Source organism: Pristis pectinata, chromosome 18 (assembly GCF_009764475.1).
Source record: "Pristis pectinata isolate sPriPec2 chromosome 18, sPriPec2.1.pri, whole genome shotgun sequence".
Lineage (NCBI taxonomy): Eukaryota > Metazoa > Chordata > Chondrichthyes > Rhinopristiformes > Pristidae > Pristis > Pristis pectinata.
The window spans coordinates 29,930,781-29,952,494 of NC_067422.1; the positions used below are offsets into that span (position 1 = coordinate 29,930,781).

Here is a 21,714-nt window from a genome sequence, read left to right on the forward strand (position 1 = left end):
GTCAATTTGTTTCAATTACTAAATCTGTTACAACTTGCAACAAATGCCCTTATTCACTGATAGTTTTAAAAAATATTATTAAAAATTATATTATTAAAACCATTGTAATAGAGTACAGCAGGGATGAGTGGGGGAATGTTGGAGAGATCAATTTTATTATGGATCACCATGTGCCCATTCAACCTTGCTTTAGTACTGGTAGTCCCATGGAACTATCTGACAAAGATTTTCTTGCAAACCTTAATTAAGATTGCATTAATTGGCAAATTATTTGGCAAATCCATAGCCCAGTTTTTGTGGTGACAGTGAACCAGTCACAGATCTCCGCTTGAAGTTCCCATTTACCTTTATCACATTCCCAGTTGAGAATTTCCTGGACTAAGCTGGCTCCAACTTCTACGTGGGACCTGTGCCACAACAGGCTCTTCCAGGCAAGAATCCTATCAGGTGTGGGTCCAATTCAGGCCCCTCTCACAAAGCTGACATTCAGAAACATTCAAAAACTATTAAAAATTCAAAAGAAAATTAAAATATTTATTAAGAATCTAAAACACTTGCAAAAATTTATATTAAATCATAGAAACAAAAATCCTGACACTTTCATTACTCTCTCAGTTACTCTTGTATAAGTGGTTAACTGTTAACATTCTCTCAAGAGGCTTGACAGGCAGATACAGAGCTGATATGTCTAAAACCAGCGGTTACAGAGTTAAAGTAAAGCAGTGAGCCAGCCGGGAAAGATATGAACAAAGTTTCTTCATCCAGAGGTAAGGGATTTTTGGAATGCACTGGGTTGTGGAGGCTCACTCATTAAGTATATTCAAACAGATAAGTTTGTAGATATTTAGGGAATTAATGGATAGGAGGTTATTGCAAGGAGGTGCCACTGACAAAAAGATAGCTATGATCTTTTGTTAGATGAAGCGGGCATGAGGGGTCATCTGGTCTACTCCTGCTTCTACTTCTTTTGTTCATGGATAGCACAAGAAATTAAAACCTCTTCATTACAGAATTTTACTTTCAGTTTAATGCAGTTCAATTCAAAGTTACAAAGTCGGACTTGGAACTTCTTGATTATGAACTAACTCAAATAGATGAAAATAAATTTTACAGACAGGTAGTGTTTATATTAAGGTTAGTATTGTACAAAACATCCCTTTATGGCTATTAAATTATAATTGCACTTACATTGATATCTTAACCCACTTAAAATCTTACAAATACATCTTGACCCTTACCAAGAATGGAGTGATTGTGCTAAAACAGAATAAGACAAGATCACTGGAGAAACAAAGGACTGCAGAGTGACTGCAGATGCTGGATGAACATTGAATTTTCCCACTTGAAATAAACCAACACCTCCACCCTGCCTCTTACTTTCTTTCCCCTTCCTAGCCTCTTTTTTCTACTCACCATTTTTCTCTCCCCTTTTCCTCTCCTCCCCCTGCCTCCATACCTTTAACCCATCCCTAGTGAATTTGCTCTCCCCTCCTCCCCCGCATTTACCTATCACCACCTTATACCCACCCCGCCTCCCCTCTTTTGTCCACCTGTCACTGCTCTGCTTTTCCCTGCTTGGGCTTCCCCCTTTTCCTATCTTCAGTCCTGAAGAAAGGTCCTGACCTGAAACATTGACAGCTTGCTTTTCTCCACAGATGCTGCCTGGCCTGCTGAGTTCCTCCAGCATCTTGGTTTTTTTGTGTGAGACAGGATCACCTCTGGCAGTTTCACCAGCAACTTCAACAATACCAGTTTTATTAATTAAAATTACATGCACATTCCATTCATGTGCCTCTAGCATCATTGTAAACAGGACTGTTTGAAGTAATAGAATGCAAGTAATGTTAAAAAAAAATCAATATACTTAATGTTACCAAGTCACCAAGCACTCACAGTGCTATTATTTTCCAGTCTTAAATGGCAGCAAGGACAAATATAGCATTACTTAAGTTGCAATAGTCATTGATTTTAATTAAAGCAGAATATGTAATAATTTGTGTTTTTTCAGCAAAATGTAGAACAGAACTACCACTAGTTGCCTAAAAGTTTGGGCTGGTGTGCTGAAGGTAACAGGGCAACTGGAACCCAGTATACGCGGAGATCCACACTATTGCTCCTCAGTCAAGGAGCTGTGAAGGACTGAGAAAGAGACAAGGGAGAGAATTAGAGTGGACTAGTAACAATCAACTGCAAAAAGCGAATAGAAGAAATTATTCAATTAAATATAAAGAATTTTCAATTTAATTGTTTTAAATCATCGAAGATATACCAATAGGAATGAAATGAACACCAAAATGGTTATAAAACCAGAAAACACTGGAAAAACTCAGCAGCATCTGTGGAAAGAAGGAACTGAGTTAATGTTTCAGGTCAATGATCCTTCATTAGAAACACCAAAACTTAGTTTCCTGGGCCAGATTGGCAATGCATTTTCCAATCATGTCATTAAGAGTATATTAATGATCAGATTTAATTTTCTATTGGCAACTTACAATAGCCATTGTGTTTGAATGTATCAGAGACCAATCTTGTAGCAAATATGATGAGAAAAACAGGAGCAGGATATGGCCATTACTCTTTAAACCTGCTCTACTGTCCAAAACGGTCATCCAATTTCACCATTCTATTCCAGCTTTCACCCATGTTACTTGATGCCTACAGACCTTAGAAAAATATTCAATATCTTCTTGAATATAATTATTGGCTTTAACTATTTTCTGTGGTACAGAATTCCACAGATCCACTACTCTCTGAGATAAGAATACTGCGATCTTAAATAGCTTTTCCCTATCCTTGGATTGTAACCTATGGTCTTGGTTCCCCAGCCATTAGGAATATCCTTCATGCATCTAATCAATTCAGTCCTGTTAAAATTTTGTTAAGTTTCTATGAGATATTCTTTCAATCTTCTGAACTCTAGTGAATAACCAGCCTAATTGACCCAATCTCCCTTCATAAGTCAGTCCTGCCATTCCCAAGAATCAGTCTGGCAATGGATGGGCACAGGGAGTAAGCAACAGAGTGATTAGATTGACTATCAGGGTCTGGAGGTTCACAGCTCCTGGCATTTCACTTATTCCTCTGAATAAGAGAGTTTCCACATTAACCTCAGTGTGGGATCCACAGTAATCTTGATGGGTCGGATCTCCCCATTTTCCTGGGAGGTCCAACCTACCAAATTAGACATTTTGCAACACCAGGAGCTGCCTCAAATTAAAAGCTGAAAACATTATTTAAAATATTAATGTTGTTAAGGATAACATAATTAGTCCAATCGTAGTTGTATGAAGCGAACTAAACGTTACTGCTATATCAACAATAAAAAGCATTGAATGACCAGCTCCAAATCAGTAGACGGTTATCCTTATAAGCTGCACAAAAATTGTTGAACTCATATCCTCTTTATAGACTAGGATCCTCTTTCTCTCAATGATAGACTAGGATGAAATCAACCAGATACTGTCTTCCTACATCCGAATGAGTTGAATTATTTTTGCTGTGAACTGGGAATGGTCTTGAATAGACATCGTACTACAGCACGGTAACTGCAACAGCTCTTCCATCTCTGAAATGCTCTCATTTTTCATCTGAACCTAGTTTTACCTCCATTATCCAACATCTTGTACTCATTGGCACGTAACTGCTCTCATCAACCGCATCAGGTTCCTATTTTTCAGCATCATCCTTGACTGAAAACTTAATATACCACAACAACCCATCATATAGGAAGGTGTCTCTTCAAATTCACTTCCTGGACACCACTCCCCCCACTCCGCGATGACCTCCATTCTTCCTTAAGGACCATCTTTAGCTTTTTCTCCTATTTCCCTGATCCCACTTGATAATATCTTCTCTAGACAATGGGTTTGGTTTCATGACAGCACCAACTCAAGATTACACTTGGTCATCTACACTCCCTGTGTGGGGTAATTAAATCATGAGTCACAATTTAGCGAGAGGGGAAAATTTAAAACCATAGCTTTTGTCCATCACCATTGTTTACTTTGTTTTCCCCTCTGCTTTTAATAAATTTTATATTTGAACAACCTTCAGCACCTCTACCTTATCCCTCAAATCCATTCCTTCTTCTATGGTATCCACTCCCTAAATATAAGATGTTACAATACTACAAGGCAAATGTATTGATAGAAAGGCTTGTTCAGATTTTAATCAAGGAACAAGTTTGTTTGCTTCTCAGTCTATATACAGTAAATCTACTACATATCTACTGATTTTACTAAAAATTCCTAGTTAACAAATAGCTTATTGAACGTAACATTTTGCTATAAGTTTCTCATCAGCCACTCAGCAACAATGTTGAGAATTTTGTTTTTGGCAAACCAATGCAAGTTGCTGTTTAATGTACTGTATGTATATACAAAACTTTCTGCTTAAATATCAGATCTTCAGCATTTGTAGTTTTTCTTTAGATCCAAGCATCATTGCAGCAACTTGCTCACTGGGAACACTCCAGTTGATTATTAATTTTAATTCATTTTATACGTAAATGTACGAAAGGTCACCGAGAAGGGATCTGTATCACTCAGGAAAACAGAGTTAGGAGAGTAAATCTAAAATGGTTTGAGATACATTTTTAATTAACATAACACAGATATTCACTGAAATTTGATTCAGAAGCCATTCCTCTACAGGACACAGCAATTCAATAGATTTACTAAATGAGTTTACCCACTTTTAGGAAGAACTGCCATGACATTGTTTTGTCTAGCTAGTTTTCTTTGTTACATTCAAATGCTCTTTATGTCTAAATGAAGAGTGCCAGAAACATTACTGGACACAAGCTGTTGAACCAAGCAAATCCACTGAAAATCCTGATTTCTAGACTCCTCTGTAGCTCCCAATTTAAAAAAACCTTCCCCACAAGGTCCCACATACATCTATAATTTCCATTATTCATGTATATATTTTTGGGTTACTTCATATGATGTCATATCAATAAAACAGAAGGTCATTACTTCAGCTCCCTCACACTCTCCGTTTTTAATGCATCCCACACTGAGTCCTATTCAAGGTGGCACTCACTAGTTTAGTTAACAGATTAATCAAAATTCTTTGGATCATGTCCCAACAGCTTCTCATCACAAGGGTGAAACAGTGCCCTGTCCAGAAATATTTATATATGAACAAAGATAAAAGTGGAATTAAAATAAATCTTTTCAGCACTAAAATGAACATGATAGAATTTCCAAGGTTTCCTTTCACATTCCTGCAAGAAATGCTGGCAGGGGGAAATAACTTTCACTGAGTAGGCATTCTAGTACAATATCCCACAGCCTCAAAATCTCCAGTAAGTTTATTATTCAACAGATTGAACTCCACATTCAAAATAAATTAAGTATTCAGTACAATCATTAATGAGGAAAGGGTTATGGTTATCAGCATATGTTCTTGTGATGAAGACTTTTATTGATCCATTCACAGATGCAAATAATCACTTTGTAACATGGCAATTGCTGTACACCATCTGAATTATGAAGCAAGGCATGGTCTTTTCTCTTTGCGGGTTTCTAGTCCCATCAAAACATGCAAGTTCCTAATCTCAGCTGGAATCATTATTTAATGTGGCTCAAAAATTTCCAAAAGGGCAGATGGTGAACTAATCCTGTGCTGTGTTACAGCTAATAGGGTCAGCATAGCAACGGCAGATGTGTGGGGCTGACCAAAGTGGGAAGGAGTAGAGATAGCAGCACCTTTGGGGTAATCTATTTAATGAGGTGAAACCCAAAAACATGATTGAAAAATAAAAGGTACTCCATTATAAATAAAAAGCAGACTTTAAACTATGACCCGGTACATGCTTTATAATCACGATATTCCCCATACAAATTTAATTATTGTCCTTCACATTTAGAGCAGACTGAAGAAAGGATGTGTTCCATGTCTTTATTTGAAGGCTGGAAAGATCCACCACCCAAAGGAAAAGGGGGAAGTAGGGGATAAAGTCTGAGTAAGTGGCATCCCAGTGCATAGGTGTGTAGGATAAAGTTTTAAATAAAAACAAAATATAAAACAAATATAATCCAATTTACTTCAAACCACACATTTCAGCCTGGTTCAAAAAAACTCTGTACAATAGTCTCATCTATACAACAAAATAAAACCAATTCCAATATTTTATCAAATACAGAGGATTGGCTTTCTCCACATATTACCACTCCAGGGTAATAAAGCAGGACTTTCTAATAGTGATTTCACTATCAGCAGCATCTCAAATTAGTTTGCTTCTTTTGTGGTCCAAATCTTGATCATACCCTTCCAGCTCCCGTTTCATTTTGCCAGCTGTCTCACTGACCCTTGGAACTGATGATAGTTCTTGGGCCGCAGGTCCATTTGTGCTCAAAGAGCCCTGGATTTTCCTTCAACTGTCGAAGTTCTCGCTTCTCACGGCGCTCCTCCATCTCTTCAATCTCATCCGCAAAAAGGGTCTTCAGGGACGGAATGAGTTTTGGCACTACCCTTAAAATCACCCAAACCGAACCTGTGTGGAAATATTTATTTTGGTTACAGCGAATGGTGTACTGTGTTGAAATCTCATTATTAAAAATGGAGTGATAATGCCATTTGGGACAGTCTATAATGGTCAGCTGCACTAAACACTTGTTGGACTATAAACTACCAGTTGTGTCTTGATGTTTGGTTCAACTGAAGACAATAGAACCAAATGACAAAGGCAGCACAATGGCAAAACAATATTCTAGCATAACTCACAGCTAACATTGAGAGTCAAATTTCTACCTCCCATCTTGATCCAACCATTAATGTGAGCTCTCGTGCAAAGCCATCAGGGTTTCCAATGCCATAATACCATCTGTTGCATGTATTATAATGTAATTATGAAATGCAAGTTAAAAAGCAATGTTGTGGCAGGCAGTAGCTCAAATCACGTAAACTTGCTCAATGCCACCTACTGGACTGGTGCAAGTCATCTCGAGGAGTTATTGAGGAATTTCCCTCCCCAAAAAACCTAGTGACTGTGGAGGGAGTCAGCGGCGACTGGCAATTGATTAGTTCAGCACAACGTCGTGGGCCGAAGGGCCTGTTCATGTGCTGTACTGTTTTGGCACTTCCAATTGAGTGGATGCAAGATTGATTGAGACAGTCAGTCTTTGTCTGCTCAAGGTTTGCATGGTCAAGTATTTTACTCTCCATATTAGGGAGGTGATTTCACCTCAAATGCAATCATAAAACATTACATACCCTCATATGGTCGAAAGCTATTCCAACTTTTTCATTGAAGTCAGCACATGAACAGTGGGATCTTGGCATATCTCTGGCTGAAATGATTTAACATTATGAATTCTGCATTCATCTTCATACCCACATCAATGGCTTGAGAAGTTGTGCTGATGCAAAGAGGATAACAACAAACACAACTTTAACAAGCAATTTGGAAAGTATGCTACAAAATGCTGCCAAAGCAAACACGCATGTTTCCAAGTATGTGGACGAGTCAAAAGTGCCAAATTCTAGGTGAATCAGTGCAAGAAAATTCCTCCCGTGCAAATTCTCAATATTCTAGAGTAGTGAAAATGGTGGTGTGGGGTCCCCAGGCAAGGTTTAATCGCTAAAATTAAAACAGCAAATGGTAGGCGCATTCAGCATGTCAGGCAGCATCGGTGAAAAGAGAAACACAGTTAACATCTCAAGTTTAAGACCCTTCATGTCCATCTTGTGCATTTAGCAAACTGTCTCCAACCAGAAACATTAAGTCTGAGAAAACAGATGCTGGCATTGTGAAATCCAGAACATGACATAACTTATAGTTACCCACTGATATAGTTTCTCTCTCCATTGATGATACCCAACCTGCTCAGTATTTCTGGAGTTGCACCTCAGTCTCTGAGTACTGATAAGACTCTGGGTTGTGGTGGTCCAGAATCCCGGCTAAAGCATTGATTCACTTAGAACGTAGAACACTACAGCACAGTACAGGTCCTTTGGTCCACAATGTCGTACCGACATTTTATCCTGCTCTAAGATCTATCTAACCCTTCCCTCCCACATAGCCCTCCGTTTTTCTACCATTCATGTGTCTATCCTCAAGAAAATCCAGCTTGACCGAAAGCATCATTTCTCAGCATGCCCAAGGACAGGTGAGTTAAGGCCTAGCCCTTTAAGTAGCACTAGAGCAGGCCCCTGATCTGCTGGTAAAGGCTCGCTCTAATTTGAAGCCCAGATCATTCATAAAAAGGATATAACCAATAAAAGGGAAAGCTCGATTTGCCTCAATAGTATGTTGCAGGCCAACTGATGTAGCTGCACACACCCAGCAAATTCCTGCAGTCAGTGTCATATGCATGGAGGGACAGAGATAAGAGTTTCCCAAAGCTTGCTTTGTGCACGCAAGACACCCAAGTCATCTCAAGCAGATAGATTAGGCAAAATTCAATCACTGAGTGCATTGAAACATGATGGAATTTCTACAATCAACTCTCAGCACATTGCTTTCAGAATTTTGTAATTTTGAGATTATGAAAGTGTCCCTGATAACACTTGGCTACACAGGAAGCGACCCCATTCTCCCTCTGCTATCCTCTAGAAATGAATAACTTTCCTTTGACTCTCACCACCCCCCACCCAATGAAATTCCCCGCAATAAGACTGGTGACCTATTTGGTGGAGACCTTTGGAACATCTTCAGATACTCATGGGAGTGACAAGCTACACTCCCTTCAGTGCACTAACACGTCTAATGAAGATCACTGGCTTTGGAGTCCTTCCAACACAGAGCTCTTTACCTCATTCCTTCACAGTTCATTAAGGGACTACAGCAAAATACTTTCCCATGGTGGCCCTTGAAAGAACCTACACATTCAGTCTGACTGAAATGAAGCTGTTGTTGAAACTTCCTAGTTTTAGAACCATAGAATGGTTAGAACCATAGAAACGGGCTCTTTCAGCCCATCTCATCCATGCTGACCGTAATGCCCACCTATGTTAGTGCCATTTGCCCACATTTGGCCTGTATCCCTCTGCAACTTCTCTCTAAAAGTGAAGAGGCAAGAGACTGCAGATGTTGGAATCTGGAGCAAAAAACAAGATGCTGGAGGAACTAAGTGGGTCAGGCAGCAACTGTGGAGGAAAATAGACAGCTGACATCTTGGGTCGAGCTGAAGGGTTTCGACCAGAAACATCAACTGTCCATTTCCCTCCACAGATGCTGCCTGACCAGCTGAGTCCCTCCAACATCTTGTTTTTTTTTGTTTCCTCTAAAAGTACCTGTCCTACTGCACTTTAAATGTTGTAATTGTACTGTTATTGTTTTTACCTGTACCACCTCAATAAACTGTACTAACTCAATGTAACTGCACTGTGTAATGAATTGACCTGTACAATCAGTATGTAAGACAAGTTTCTCACTGTACCTCGGTACAAGTGACAATAATAAACCAATACCAATAAGTGTATCTGCCTCTACCACCTCCACTGGTAGCATATTCTAGATAACCACCATCCTCCGTGTGAAAAACTTACCCTTCAGATCTCCTTTAAATTTCTCTCCTCTCATCCCCAACATGTGTCCTCTAGTTCTAGAGTTTGCTGCTCTGGGTAAAAGATTCTGACCACCTATGCCCAATTTTATAAACCTCAATTAGTCTCTCCTCAGCTTCCTAAATCCCACTGAAAAAAAAAACCCAGCCTACCCAATCTTTCCTTATAACTACAGCCCTCCATTTCAGGCAACATCCTGGTGATTCTCTTCTGCACTTTCTCTCTTGCTACCACAGCTTTCCCATAGTGTGGCAACCAGAACTGTACAATACTCCCAAGTGCAGTTTAATCCATGTTTGTAAAGCTGCAACACAACATCCCAACTCTTACACTCAATGTCTCAGTCTACGCACCAGTTGTCCTTTCACATTGCCCATTTGGGTATTTGGATACTGGATACAGCCCTGATATTATTAGGAACTATTTTATCCATGACATATATTTTTATTTCTTACAGCCTCCCCTCCTGGGACTCTGTCTTTACCTCTTGTTGTCTTGGTGTAGCAGCCAGATAATCAAAGACCCCACCCACCCGAGTCATTCTCTCTTCTCTCCTCTTCCATCAGGTAGAAGATACAGGAGCCTGAGGGCACGTACCACCAGACTTAAGGACAGCTACCCCACTGTAATAAGACTATTAAACGGTTCCCTTATAAGATGAGATGGACTCTGACCTCACGATCTACGTTGTTGTGACCTTGCACCTTATTGCACTGCACTTTCTCTGTAGCTGTGACACTTTACTCTGTACTGTTATTGTTTTTACCTGTACTACATCAATCCACTCTGTACTAACTCAATGTAACTCCACTGTGTAATGAATTGACCCGTACAATCGATATGCAACATAGGTTTTTCACTGTACGTGACAATAATAAACCAATACGAGGTGGTCATTCAGCCCTTCAAGTCTATGCCAGATTTAGAGCATTCCCATCAATCCTACTTCCCAATTTATTTTCCCAGAAACCCATTCTCTCTCACAAGCCCTGCCACCCACTCACACTGGGACAAATGACAGTGGCCAATTAACCTTCACTCACCAATACTCTTGCTGTCTCCAAGCAGAGAAAACAGGACATCACTCTGTAATTAAAATATACTTTACAAGAGAGTGTGATGCCTAGATTTAATTCAGAAATTAAAACAAAAATGCTGGAAATACCCAGATCAGAAAGCAACTGTGGAGAAAGAAACAGTTAATGTTATAGGTTAATGATCTTTCATCAATTCTGTTTCTCTCTCCACAGTTACTGCCCGACCTGCTGAGCACGACTAACATTTTGGATTTACAGCATCTGTGGTACATTGCTTCCATAAATTAGAAAGATCTTTAATTAAAATCAACTTACAATGCAGAAACAAACTATACTTCTTCAGTAGGAAGGCAAGGTCCCAGTTGCAAATAGTTTTCAACTATTATACAAAAAAGGAATACAAGAATTTTTGGAAGTGTGTTATTCTAAAAGATGCCAATTAAACTAGGTGGAGCACTCCAAAGACTTAGTCAACCTTAATGGGAGCCTGAACAAACTGGTTTAATGATACTGTTCATCAGTATTAGATATACTTCAGACTTCACAGAATATCATACAAGTTGAGACTAATCAACTTTCAAATATGCAGGCTAGAAATATGCCACAACTAACAATTGTGAAAAATCAAGGCAACTGCAGATGCTGGAAATCTGAAAGAGGGAACAGTGGAGGGAGTGTGCAGGTGATGGACAGATGTGGGAGGGGCAAGAAACAGCGATAGGGAAAGGGATGGTAAGAAGGTGGTGTGAGAGAGACCTAGGTAGATCAGAAGGAGAGAGAAAAAAAGAGAAAGAGGGGAAGCAGGTTACCCAGACTGGAGAATTCAACGTGCATGTTGTTGGGTTATGGACTACCCAGGCAGAATACAAGGTTCTGTTCTTCTACTGCCAGGGTGAGGCCAAACAGAAGAGGCTAAGGATAGTCAGGTCGGTGTGGGAATAGGAAGTGGAGCTCCATGTGGACATTGTGGACAGAGCACAGGTGCTCAGCAAAATGGTCACCAAGTCTGCACTTGGTCTCACAGATGTGGCCTCCTCCACATCGAGAGCACTGAATGCAATGCAGGAGATTGGAGGAGGTGTGTGTGATTTCTATGTCTCATCTGGAAAGGTTTGTTACAACTTAGAGTGATACCATATCCCTACACAGCAGAATGAAAATGCATTTACTTACCACAATGTAATTAAATCTAACAAGTTCTACCCACTGTTTTGCATCAATTATTAGATTAAAAAAACATCCATTATGCTTCTTTAAAGTGGTAATCATCCTCCAGGATGAGATGGACAGATTTAGAAATCTTGGGATAGTTTTGAGTGTTTAGCAAATCAAGCATAAAGCAGCATCAGAGTTTGGTCCTTACCTGTGCGTTTTCTCAACAGCTTCTTCCTCAAGTCCGTCTTCCAGCGTGGCCTCATGAATCAGCAGATTCGCATTTTGCCCTGTTCAGTAAACAGATAGTTCGGGTAGGGGTAAACGCTTTCTTCAGATCTAAAGACTCATTCATTTTCTATTCGTTAATGAAAATGTAGTTCAATATTTGATAGTATTTTGTCAAGATTCCAACCATTAGAAATCTTTCATTGAACATGAGTGAATATCAGCTCACGAGAATGCAGGCTGGAGCACCACCCAAAGCAATGGTCTACAATCTCAGCTACTTGGAATGAAGCACACCTTGCCAGGAACCTCACTAGAGATTGTCTCCTGGAGAAAGTACAGAAGGCTCTTTCAAAAATACTTCTAAAGGCACATGGAACCAATTGGGGTTTTAATGGAAAAGTTCTACGTAGTCTCAAGAGGGCCTCTTTAAATAGCTTAAGTATTTGAAGATAACTATATGAATCAGATGTTAGAGATTCAAGTGGAACGGGTTAGTAGCATTCCTGCCAGGGTGAATCACTATTGGCACAAACACCAATGACCAAAAAAAAAATCACTTGAGCCACCTTGATTGAGTACATCAATCAGGACTGAGCACATCAGAAAATCATAACAAGGTAGTGCATGCAGATACATGCCGAGTGTTGGAAATAAAACAAGGACCTGGACTATAACAAAAAAAAAATCAAAAAAAAACTGTAGGTGCTGGAAACCTGAAATAAGAACAGTAAATGCTGAGCAGGTCAGGCAGCATTTGTGGGAAAAGAAACAGTTAATGTTTTAGAACAGTTCTAATGATGTGTCCCAAATTGGAAACATTAACTGTTTCTTATGGAAAGTCTGGGATCCTTCATCAGAACTGGTGTTTGAACTGTCTCCTCCCCCATCTGATAATGTCATGTAAATGTGAGAAGGCAATTAATTCAGACCAAGGGAGTAGCACAGTGCGCATTGATCAACATTTATTCCTTGATCAACATTACCACAAAGTCAAATTACCTTGTCATTATTTTATCGCCACTCTGTGCAAATTAGCCATTTCCCTCACGATAGAAGTTACCATCCCTAAATGATGTACTTAAAGCATTGCTGTAAAGCATTTGGAAGGTTCTGAAAGGCACTACATAAATGGTGGTTTTTCCAAGATAAAAGCTAAACCAGGAGGCAAGTACAATTTATATTATTTCAAATCTCCTTCTAACTGTCACATAACTATGCATTTTAAAATTTTAGTTTCTCTATCCATTATCCGCTTACAAAATCTTACTTCCTGCTTTTATTTCTTGTGTTTCAGTCAATATTATTGAAAATTGTAATATTAACATTTCCCACTCAACTTTGCCAAGCCAACTGTTACATGGTACTGGAGGGTTGTACTCTAGCTCACCCAAAAACCATGACAATGTGACAGAGGCACTATGATGTCAGAAGAGTATTTGAAAATTCTCTGTACTGATTATTAGTTGGAATGAGTGCTGGAAAGAACATCCTTAGTAGTAGGGGAAGAAAAATAAGAGGTTAAAAGTTGGAACAAAATTGTGCCACAAACAAAAGTCTCATCATCTTTCTCACGTTCAGGCTATGAAATTAAAATGTGATTAAATCACCAATGGAAGTAAAAATTGTCACCCTGGGTTTTCAGCTAACAAACTTACGACGATTTATGAAGATCACTTCAGTTAACAGAAAACACCGAAGAGGAACTAGAGGTCCAGCTGTTTTTAAGGGTGCTCAATGGCCTTGTACCACATCTGGCCACATGCACAGACTAGTGAAGAAGTCACAACACTATGAATGAGCCTCAACACCAAATCCATCCTTATAAACTAAATGCAGGGAGTCCTTCAGGTTTCAAAATGCCTCAAATAGCTGGGAGATGGAACTGGTTGAACTATAATTTGATTTTAAGGTGCCTGATATCAGAGCAAAAGGTAGAATATAGAATTTCACTAAAAAAAAATTTCCAGATAACTAAAAATGGAAGTACATAACAAGTGTCTTTACACCAGAATGTTATCCAGTCTGCAAGAGTTAGCTTACAAGGATGATTAGAAAAAAAGGCATGTATTCCCTACAAAATAGATATTAGAGAGCCACTTGATGGAAGTCTTTAGCATTGTGCTTTTCCTGCTGGTGTGAAAGCAATAAAAGATTATAATCAAAACTGTGTTTTTCAAGGGAGGAGCTATGAAAGACATTTAATGCAAAAGACAGATATTCATACAAAAAAATTAGCTGGCTCAGTAAGTGAGAAATAGGAACACTGTAGGCCATAATAGTTCCTCAAGGATACTCTCATCTCATTAGACAGCCCCTTGGGATCAAGGATGACTTGTTTGCATTCCCGATTTTGGGTTTGACAGTTGTTAATGAGGCCAGTGGGGAATCCACAGTCTCTTCCACAGATGGGATGAGAGATGGCTGACAGAATGGACGGGCGGGTAGTTTTTGAGATGGTGAGCCTCTTCCCACAGGGCCTCTGAACTCCTGACGCATGGCCTCAAGGTTCTCAATATCATCCCGAATGAGTGGTCAGAGGCTCCCAGGAGTCGGTGGGGATATTGCACTTCTTCAGGAGGCTTTGAACACATCATTGAATGTTTTCCTCTGTCCACCTGCTAATCTCTTCTCATGATACAGTTTGAAATAGCGTAACTGTTTCAGGAGCCTGGCATTGGTAATGCCCAACTTAGTGGACTGAGAGCAACGAAGGCCTCAATACTGGCGGCTGGCCTGCGAGAGGTCACTGAAGTTGGTTTGCTTATCCTTCCAGTGAATTTGGAGGATTTTACAGAGTTAGTATTGTTGGTATTTTTCCAGAGCCTCAAAATGCCTGCTGTAGGTAGCGCAGTTCTCAGAAGCATATAGGAGGACAAAGATAACTGCTGCCTGGTAGACCTGAATTTTATGCCAGGTCTGAGGTTTGATCTTCAAATAGCCTTTTCTTCAAGTGACCAAAGGCTGTGCTGGCACATTGAAGGCAGTGGTGAATTTAGCATCATCAATGTCTGCCTGCACTGAGAGATGGTTCCCAAGTTATGGGAAGTTGTCTGGTGAGAGACTAATATATGTTGCTGTATGGAAGAATGGGGAGTACTTCCACTCAAATCATAGAAAACTAATTAAAATGCAGATGCAGGAAGTAATTACTGAGACAGCTAATCTGTTTGCTTCTGTTGCAAGTAGGAATAATTAAACTACACCAGAAATACTTTGTACGGTTTTTGCCTTTGTAACCAAGAAACGATTTACTTACCCTGGAAGGATGCAACAAAGAGTTAATAGATTAATTCTTTGGGCAAGAGGGTAATCCACCTTTCAACAAGAACACTACTGAACCTCTATATATCAACTTCACTTTCTCATCCAGATTCCTTTGGTGCCCAAATCTAAATTGATTAATTTTGAATATATTCATCAACGAAGCAACCACAGGCCACTGACTTAGTTCAGAAGATTCACACACGTACAAACAGATTTCTCATCGACTCTAACGGCTGGATCTTACCCTGTGACCCCCTAGTTCCATAATTTCCAGCCATAAAAATAACCTCTTACCATCTACCCTGCCCTCAACATATCTTTTATTCAGAAGTGAATTTCCTTTCAAAAACAAATTCCCGAAGACTATAGGCTCAAGCTACACATTCTCTCCTTATAGGTGTGTCTCTCACCCCAAGAATCAATCTAATAAACCTTTGTTACATCCTCTCCACCACAACCCTTCCTTAGCTAATAAGACAACAACAGTGCACTTCAACCAGATTCCTATATATATTTTATTCTTTCTCCTACCTTCTTGCAACATACACATACAGATCATCTGTCTTACTTTTTTAATTACTTACTGCATGTGTGTTAGATTAATTTTCTTTGATACAAGTTCAATCGCCTAAAAGTCTTCCATTTAACAACAAATACTGGCCTCTCATTCATCAAGAATTATTCAGCTTTTCCATTCTTCCTATCCCGAAGCATAATTTTACCCTACCCTACATTGCAGTACGCCTTTCATCATCTCCACAAAATCCTTCAAATCCAGGAGTTGCGTAGTAAGGCAATGTCAGTGTTCTCTCCATCCTCCCTGCATCAAGGCTCTGATCATGCTCAGCAGGCTCTGATGTGTGGGCCACATCATCTGCACACCCAATACTAGTCATAGAGGCAGAGACTCATACAGCACAGAAACAGGCCATTCAGCCCAACTCACCCTTGCCGACTAAGATGCCTATCTGAGGTAGTTCCACTTGTCTGTATTTAGCCCATATCTCTCTAAAACTTCTCTATCCATGTACTTGTCTAAAGTCTTTTAAACATTTTAATTGTACCTGCACCTACAGCTTCCTTTGGCAGCTCGTTACATATACCCACCACCCTGTGTGTAAACCTTCCCCTCAGGTTTCTTTTAATTCTTTCCTCTCTCACCTTAAAACTACGTCCTATAGCTTTAGACTCCCCTACCTTGGAGAAAAAAAGACTGTGACCATCCACCTTATCTATCCCCTTCATGATATTATATACCTTCAGCAGAAACTAATCTGAGCTCAGTCATGGCTGAAGGGGCAGGAAACATTAAGGATTTTCTCAAAGCTTCCTTGAAAAGTTAACATCCTCGCATAATCCCTAGCCGTTGACACGTTGAACTGGAGAAGAAACAGGTGATATGCCACCGAAAACTTCGAGAGCACACGGAAGCTGGTGAAAATGGCAGAAGATGCCAACTACCTTCAAATGACCCATCCTCCAACACTCCTCCCCCCTAAATTCCCCCCACCACCTCCATCTTTTGCAGAGATTGCAGGTCCCACATTGGTCTCATCAGCCATCTCAGAACCAACAAAACTGGAGTAGAAGCACGTTATTCTCAGTCCTGAGGACTACCTAAGGTGGTGTTTTTCCACCATCACTCAATAATTTTTCCACTCTTTGCATCTTCCTCAGTGAACGTTCCTTTTAGTTTTGTGTTATCAGCCAACTTAGATACTTTATACTCAGTTCTCCCATCTAATTAAGTTTTATGGATTACAAAAACCCAAGACCCAATCTTTGCAGGATACCGATAATACTCTGCCCTTACAAATACGATCCCAATAATTCTTAACTTCTTGCTTTCTATCCAATAACCAATTTTTACAACATGTTAATTTATCCTCAATTTTATAAGCACGAAGTTCATGCAATAATTCCTTCTGAAAATCTACACCGACCCATGCTTAACCTTTACTGAAAATTAATAGTTTTACGTTCTTCAATCTCATTCGACCCTTGCAAGGAGTATTGTGGGAAGCATATTTTAATTCAATGACAAACAAAATATTAAACATCTCTGCCATTCCTTAATTGCCCATTATAACTTCTCTTGACTGACTCACAGGGATGTATACTTTAGCTAATCTTTTCCTGTTTTATATACTTACAAAAGCTCTAACCATATGAAATTCTATCACTTTCTTATCACGCTTTCCAGAAGATCCTTTAATACAACATTCTTAATTTACACTGTTCAGTACATGGAATAAGATCCAAAACAGCCTATTCTCTATCTGGTTGCTCATCATGTTGTTCCTGAAAACTCTTTTGAATGCATTCGATGAATGCATCCTCCAAGCTAATTTTACTAATTGATCTAACTGGTCCATATATAGATTACAGACAGTCCCAGGGTTACGCAAGCGTTCTATTCCTGAGAACTGTCTGCAAACTGATTTTTCCGTAAAACCATTCGCCAAAAACCAAGATGAAAACCCATTGCCTGGAATAGTTGAGAGTCAAACAATCTGAAATTTGCAACCTTTGATAGACACAAGAATAAATGACTAAGGTGTCCAGTTTGGTGACTGGGGTGAAGGGAGCAGTTACGACGCCCTGAAAATGGCAGGATGATGGGGCGAATACCCTACTCCTGTTCCTGCAGCTTAAAACAATGGAGGAATTAGAACAATGTTCTACTTCACTGTATTCTCAAATTCACTGACCCGTCTGAATGAGGTTTGGACATGGCATGGTATCTCCTGAGTACACAATTTTCCATCCCGATTTGTGCTGTAGGATGCAGGCGAAGGCATTTCTGCAGTGACGCACAACACAGGTCTGAAACTGTCAGCAACATGTGGAAAGAAAAAATGCAAGATGTTATCGTCCCAAAGTAAAATGCTGCAAATGATGGAAATCCAAAATAAAACCAACCTAAATCTTATCAACCATATTTGTTTCCAAGCACAATCCTGATCTCCCCGCCGTTCAGCTACAAAACTTTCCCCAACTCTGGCATCCTCATATTTAGTCTGTTATAGTACGTAGCTTAATACAAACTCCAGTAATAGTAATTCATTGCTTCGATGCAAAATATGCAGTATTGATGTGAAAACTAACATTAATCTTCAAATTTAATAGTGGATTTAAAGACCTTACCTACACCCTCTTTTGTTTCATGGCAGTGGGTACGTGACGTGGGTATGCCTTGCTAGGATTATGGTGGGTGCAGGGAGTTAGGAGGGTAAGAAAGGGAATGGATTAACAACGCAAGCGTTAGCTAACAGAAAAGTCACTTCTGGTGTTGGAGTTCTGGTGGGATCGCAGCCCATACAATGGTCCCCATTTGGTTTCCCTCACATTGGCAGCTCCCTTTCTCACTTTAACCACAATTTCACATCTGTTGCAAGTTCCCTAGCTTTCCCTCTCAATGATTTTTGTTTCTATTGCCTGGTCTTCCTCCACCTCACTACTTCCATCATTTTACATAAACTTTTCTTTTAAAAATGATTTGCAACCTTTTGCTTGGCAATAATAGGATTGCTTTAACTCCAAATTTTGCCACTGGACCCACAACGCAGCTCCATCTCAGCAGAACACATTGAATTCGAGGCAAGAACAAAGGTCGAATCTACCCAACCCTGACACACCAGCAATATTCAAGAGACCTCAGCTCCAGCTCTGGGAGAACTCTTGAGATTTGGGGCGGGGAGGGAGGGGAAAGAGTGAGAGGAACGCGACAAGGAGGCGGACAAAGCAGTGAACACGTGACCCTTCCTGGCAGAGTCCAGATTCAGCTCCTTTGATGGAAAAGTTTGCATTGATTCAATGCTTGCTCTCTGGCCACTAGCCTGGGCAGTACTTGCCCCTCTTTCCTTCCTCCACCCGGCTGCAAATTTTCCTTTGAACCATTCAAAAGGTACTAATAGTCTATAACCGATTAATAATGCAATTAAACCCTTTTAGTTTTAAAAAACTATTGCCTGATTTTGAACAAAAATTAATTGCAATTACTTATCAGTCATAGTTATATACAGTATCATTGCTAACCTTCCCAGCACTTGCATGATGCAGCAGATCAGTGAGTGATATTATCCTATCACCTCAGACCCCAACCAAATGAGACAAAAGATCCCAGCTCAAGATTTTACTCAATGCTAGGAGATGGATGGAAGCAGCAGATATTCCCAGTCCCAGACTCTAAAACCCACAGCATTATTAAGCACCAATTAAAACTCCATCCAAACTAGAAATTTACAAGCAATTCTTTCACCAAACTCTTCTTTTCAGTCATTTGCTAAGATGAAGTTGGAGGGAACTAGAGGGGGGAGAACTTTCTTGCATCATTGTGGAGAAAATTACTGACCACACATCCTGTCGGGATTAATCTAGTTTCTGCAATGACACAGAGCTCTAGCCCACTCTCTTTCGGATTACAGAATTTGAAAAGAAAATCGCATGGTCCACAAAACAAGTTGCCAATTCACTATTATCCACTTTATGCTAATGAACATCTGTTTCAGAAGAACTCGAAGGAGAAATACAACAGGTAGGTAGTCAATCAGGGTCTGCACCCTTCCATCTACTCCAATTCTCTTTGGAGAAACAGGAGAACCTAATTTAGCCAGTAGGCTGACAAGACTAAAAGCCCCTTTACCTTTTCCAGTTCAAGGTTCTTTAACAAAGAGCGGATCAAGCCTTGAGTGTTGAACTTGGTAACTTCAGCACCTTCCACAAGATGCCATGCAGGGATAAGACTGAAAACACAAAGGTTTAACCTCAATGACAAGTACAGTCTGGTGATAGAACAACCCTGAGCAAGGCCCACTTTGGATCCAACTTCAGGAACAGCAGTAAACCGTTCAGACTCCATGAGCTTACTTAGGCATTCAATTTATTCATAGTTCATCAGTACCCCACTTTTGCTCCATATCCTCAATACTCTTACCCAACAAAAAACTAAGTCATCTCAGCCTTGAATATTTAAATTGACTCAAGTCCACAGCCTTTTGGGGAACAATAAAGTCATCCCAGCGAGTTCACGAATGGACTGGCAGTGGATTAGAGGTTTTTAGTGGACCTGGGAGGACGTTTCCTGCTAGTTCCCAGGGAATTACCCCTTTAAGAAAAGTCACTCAGTCTGGTAGAAGTGGGTGAGCTTTCACCCACCTGTTCCAGAAAACCAAGTGCAGGGTCCTGAAATTGTTGTAGGATCCCAATGTTCAAGCTCACCTGACCAGCCAATGCCCAATTTTTTATGAAAAGGTCTTGATTCTAATGCGAGAGATGGGACGAGGACGTGATTTATATATAACCCTATCTGAGAACTTGCACCAGGCAATAATGCAGAAAGTGAGGTGCCCACCCCACCCCATCCCAATCATCCATTTCTCAGATGAAAATCATACCACTGCTTGAGGAAGTGCCATGTTTACTTCTGGAATATGGGAACTGTATTCTTACTGCAGTCAAAACTGATATTAATTAAATCTCAAGAGAGAACTTCTTGATACAAGATCAACTATCTAGTGTTGGAATCCACAAGACTCATTAGAGGCAACATAGATAATTAGAAGAAATTATACTCAATACAATTAAATATTGAAAATGTGATGCACCAAAAGCTCTTGACCTACTTAAGTAATTGATCTGTGAGAAAAATCTGGAGAACTGTTTCATTTATAAGGACTTTTATTTCGATGGCATCTTTCACAACTCCAGGACTTCATAAAGTGCATTTCAGCCAGTGAGGAGCTTTCCAAAGTGTGGTCACTTCCATAATGAGGAGATTTTGAGAGCAAATGTGATGCCTAAATTTCAGAAACTTTCATCAGGAATGAGGGCCTAAGCGAAGATTCGGAAGACTTGCATTTTACTATTCCGCACTCGGTTTTGCTTCTCCCTCCTTTTGGGGAAGGAAAGCATCATTTAATTACATTTCTGTCCCTGATTCCTCACCCTTGCATAATCCACCAACCCATCCAAATCCCTTCTATCAAAGAAAGTAAAGCTCAGTAAGCAAGCTTATTCTCCAAATGCAGACTCACTTGATATGGCGCAGGATCTCCTGGCAATGATCGTGGTACTGTTTCAACCAGTTCATGATCTGAGATGGGCCCACAAGTATAACTGGGCTAAAGGCCTCACCCAGGGCAGCCTGAAATCAGAACAGATTTACTCCTGGCAGCAGCAATCAAAATGAAGCAGTTGTAAGCTGACGATATGGGGTGGGGGGGTGGGGGGGGGGCTTGGGGGTAGGCGGGTTAGCCACATGATTGAACCAAGGCACAGAAAGCAGAGTAGTGGTCAACAGCTGGGGTGAAGCATGCAGAAGTGTCTTCCCAGAGCTCAGCACTAGGTTCAATGCTCTTTTGAGGCAAAACAGTGACACAAATTTGGGAATACGGGTCTACTTTCAGAAGATTACTGATGTGGAGCCTGACTACATGCGCTACATTTGAGTTGGGTATTTATACTGATAAAGTATTCTTGTTCAGGTTGTCTCAGCTGAATGCTTTCCACATGTTAG

General features: G+C 40.1%; 1 protein-coding gene across 1 annotated transcript in view; it reads right to left on the reverse strand.

Annotated features, from left to right (window-relative positions):
* Positions 1 to 4,564: 4,564 nt before the first annotated feature.
* Positions 4,565 to 21,714, reverse strand: part of elac2 (elaC ribonuclease Z 2) — a 45,490-nt gene continuing 28,340 nt past the window's right edge. The window contains exons 19-24 of the mRNA XM_052032794.1: positions 21,233 to 21,342; positions 19,843 to 19,942; positions 17,909 to 18,029; positions 11,914 to 11,992; positions 7,219 to 7,364; positions 4,565 to 6,499 (exon numbers count right to left, since the gene is read on the reverse strand). Coding sequence (XP_051888754.1) covers positions 7,259 to 7,364; positions 11,914 to 11,992; positions 17,909 to 18,029; positions 19,843 to 19,942; positions 21,233 to 21,342 — 516 coding nt within the window. The 3' untranslated portion in view covers positions 4,565 to 6,499; positions 7,219 to 7,258. The remainder of the gene's footprint in view (positions 6,500 to 7,218; positions 7,365 to 11,913; positions 11,993 to 17,908; positions 18,030 to 19,842; positions 19,943 to 21,232; positions 21,343 to 21,714) is intronic.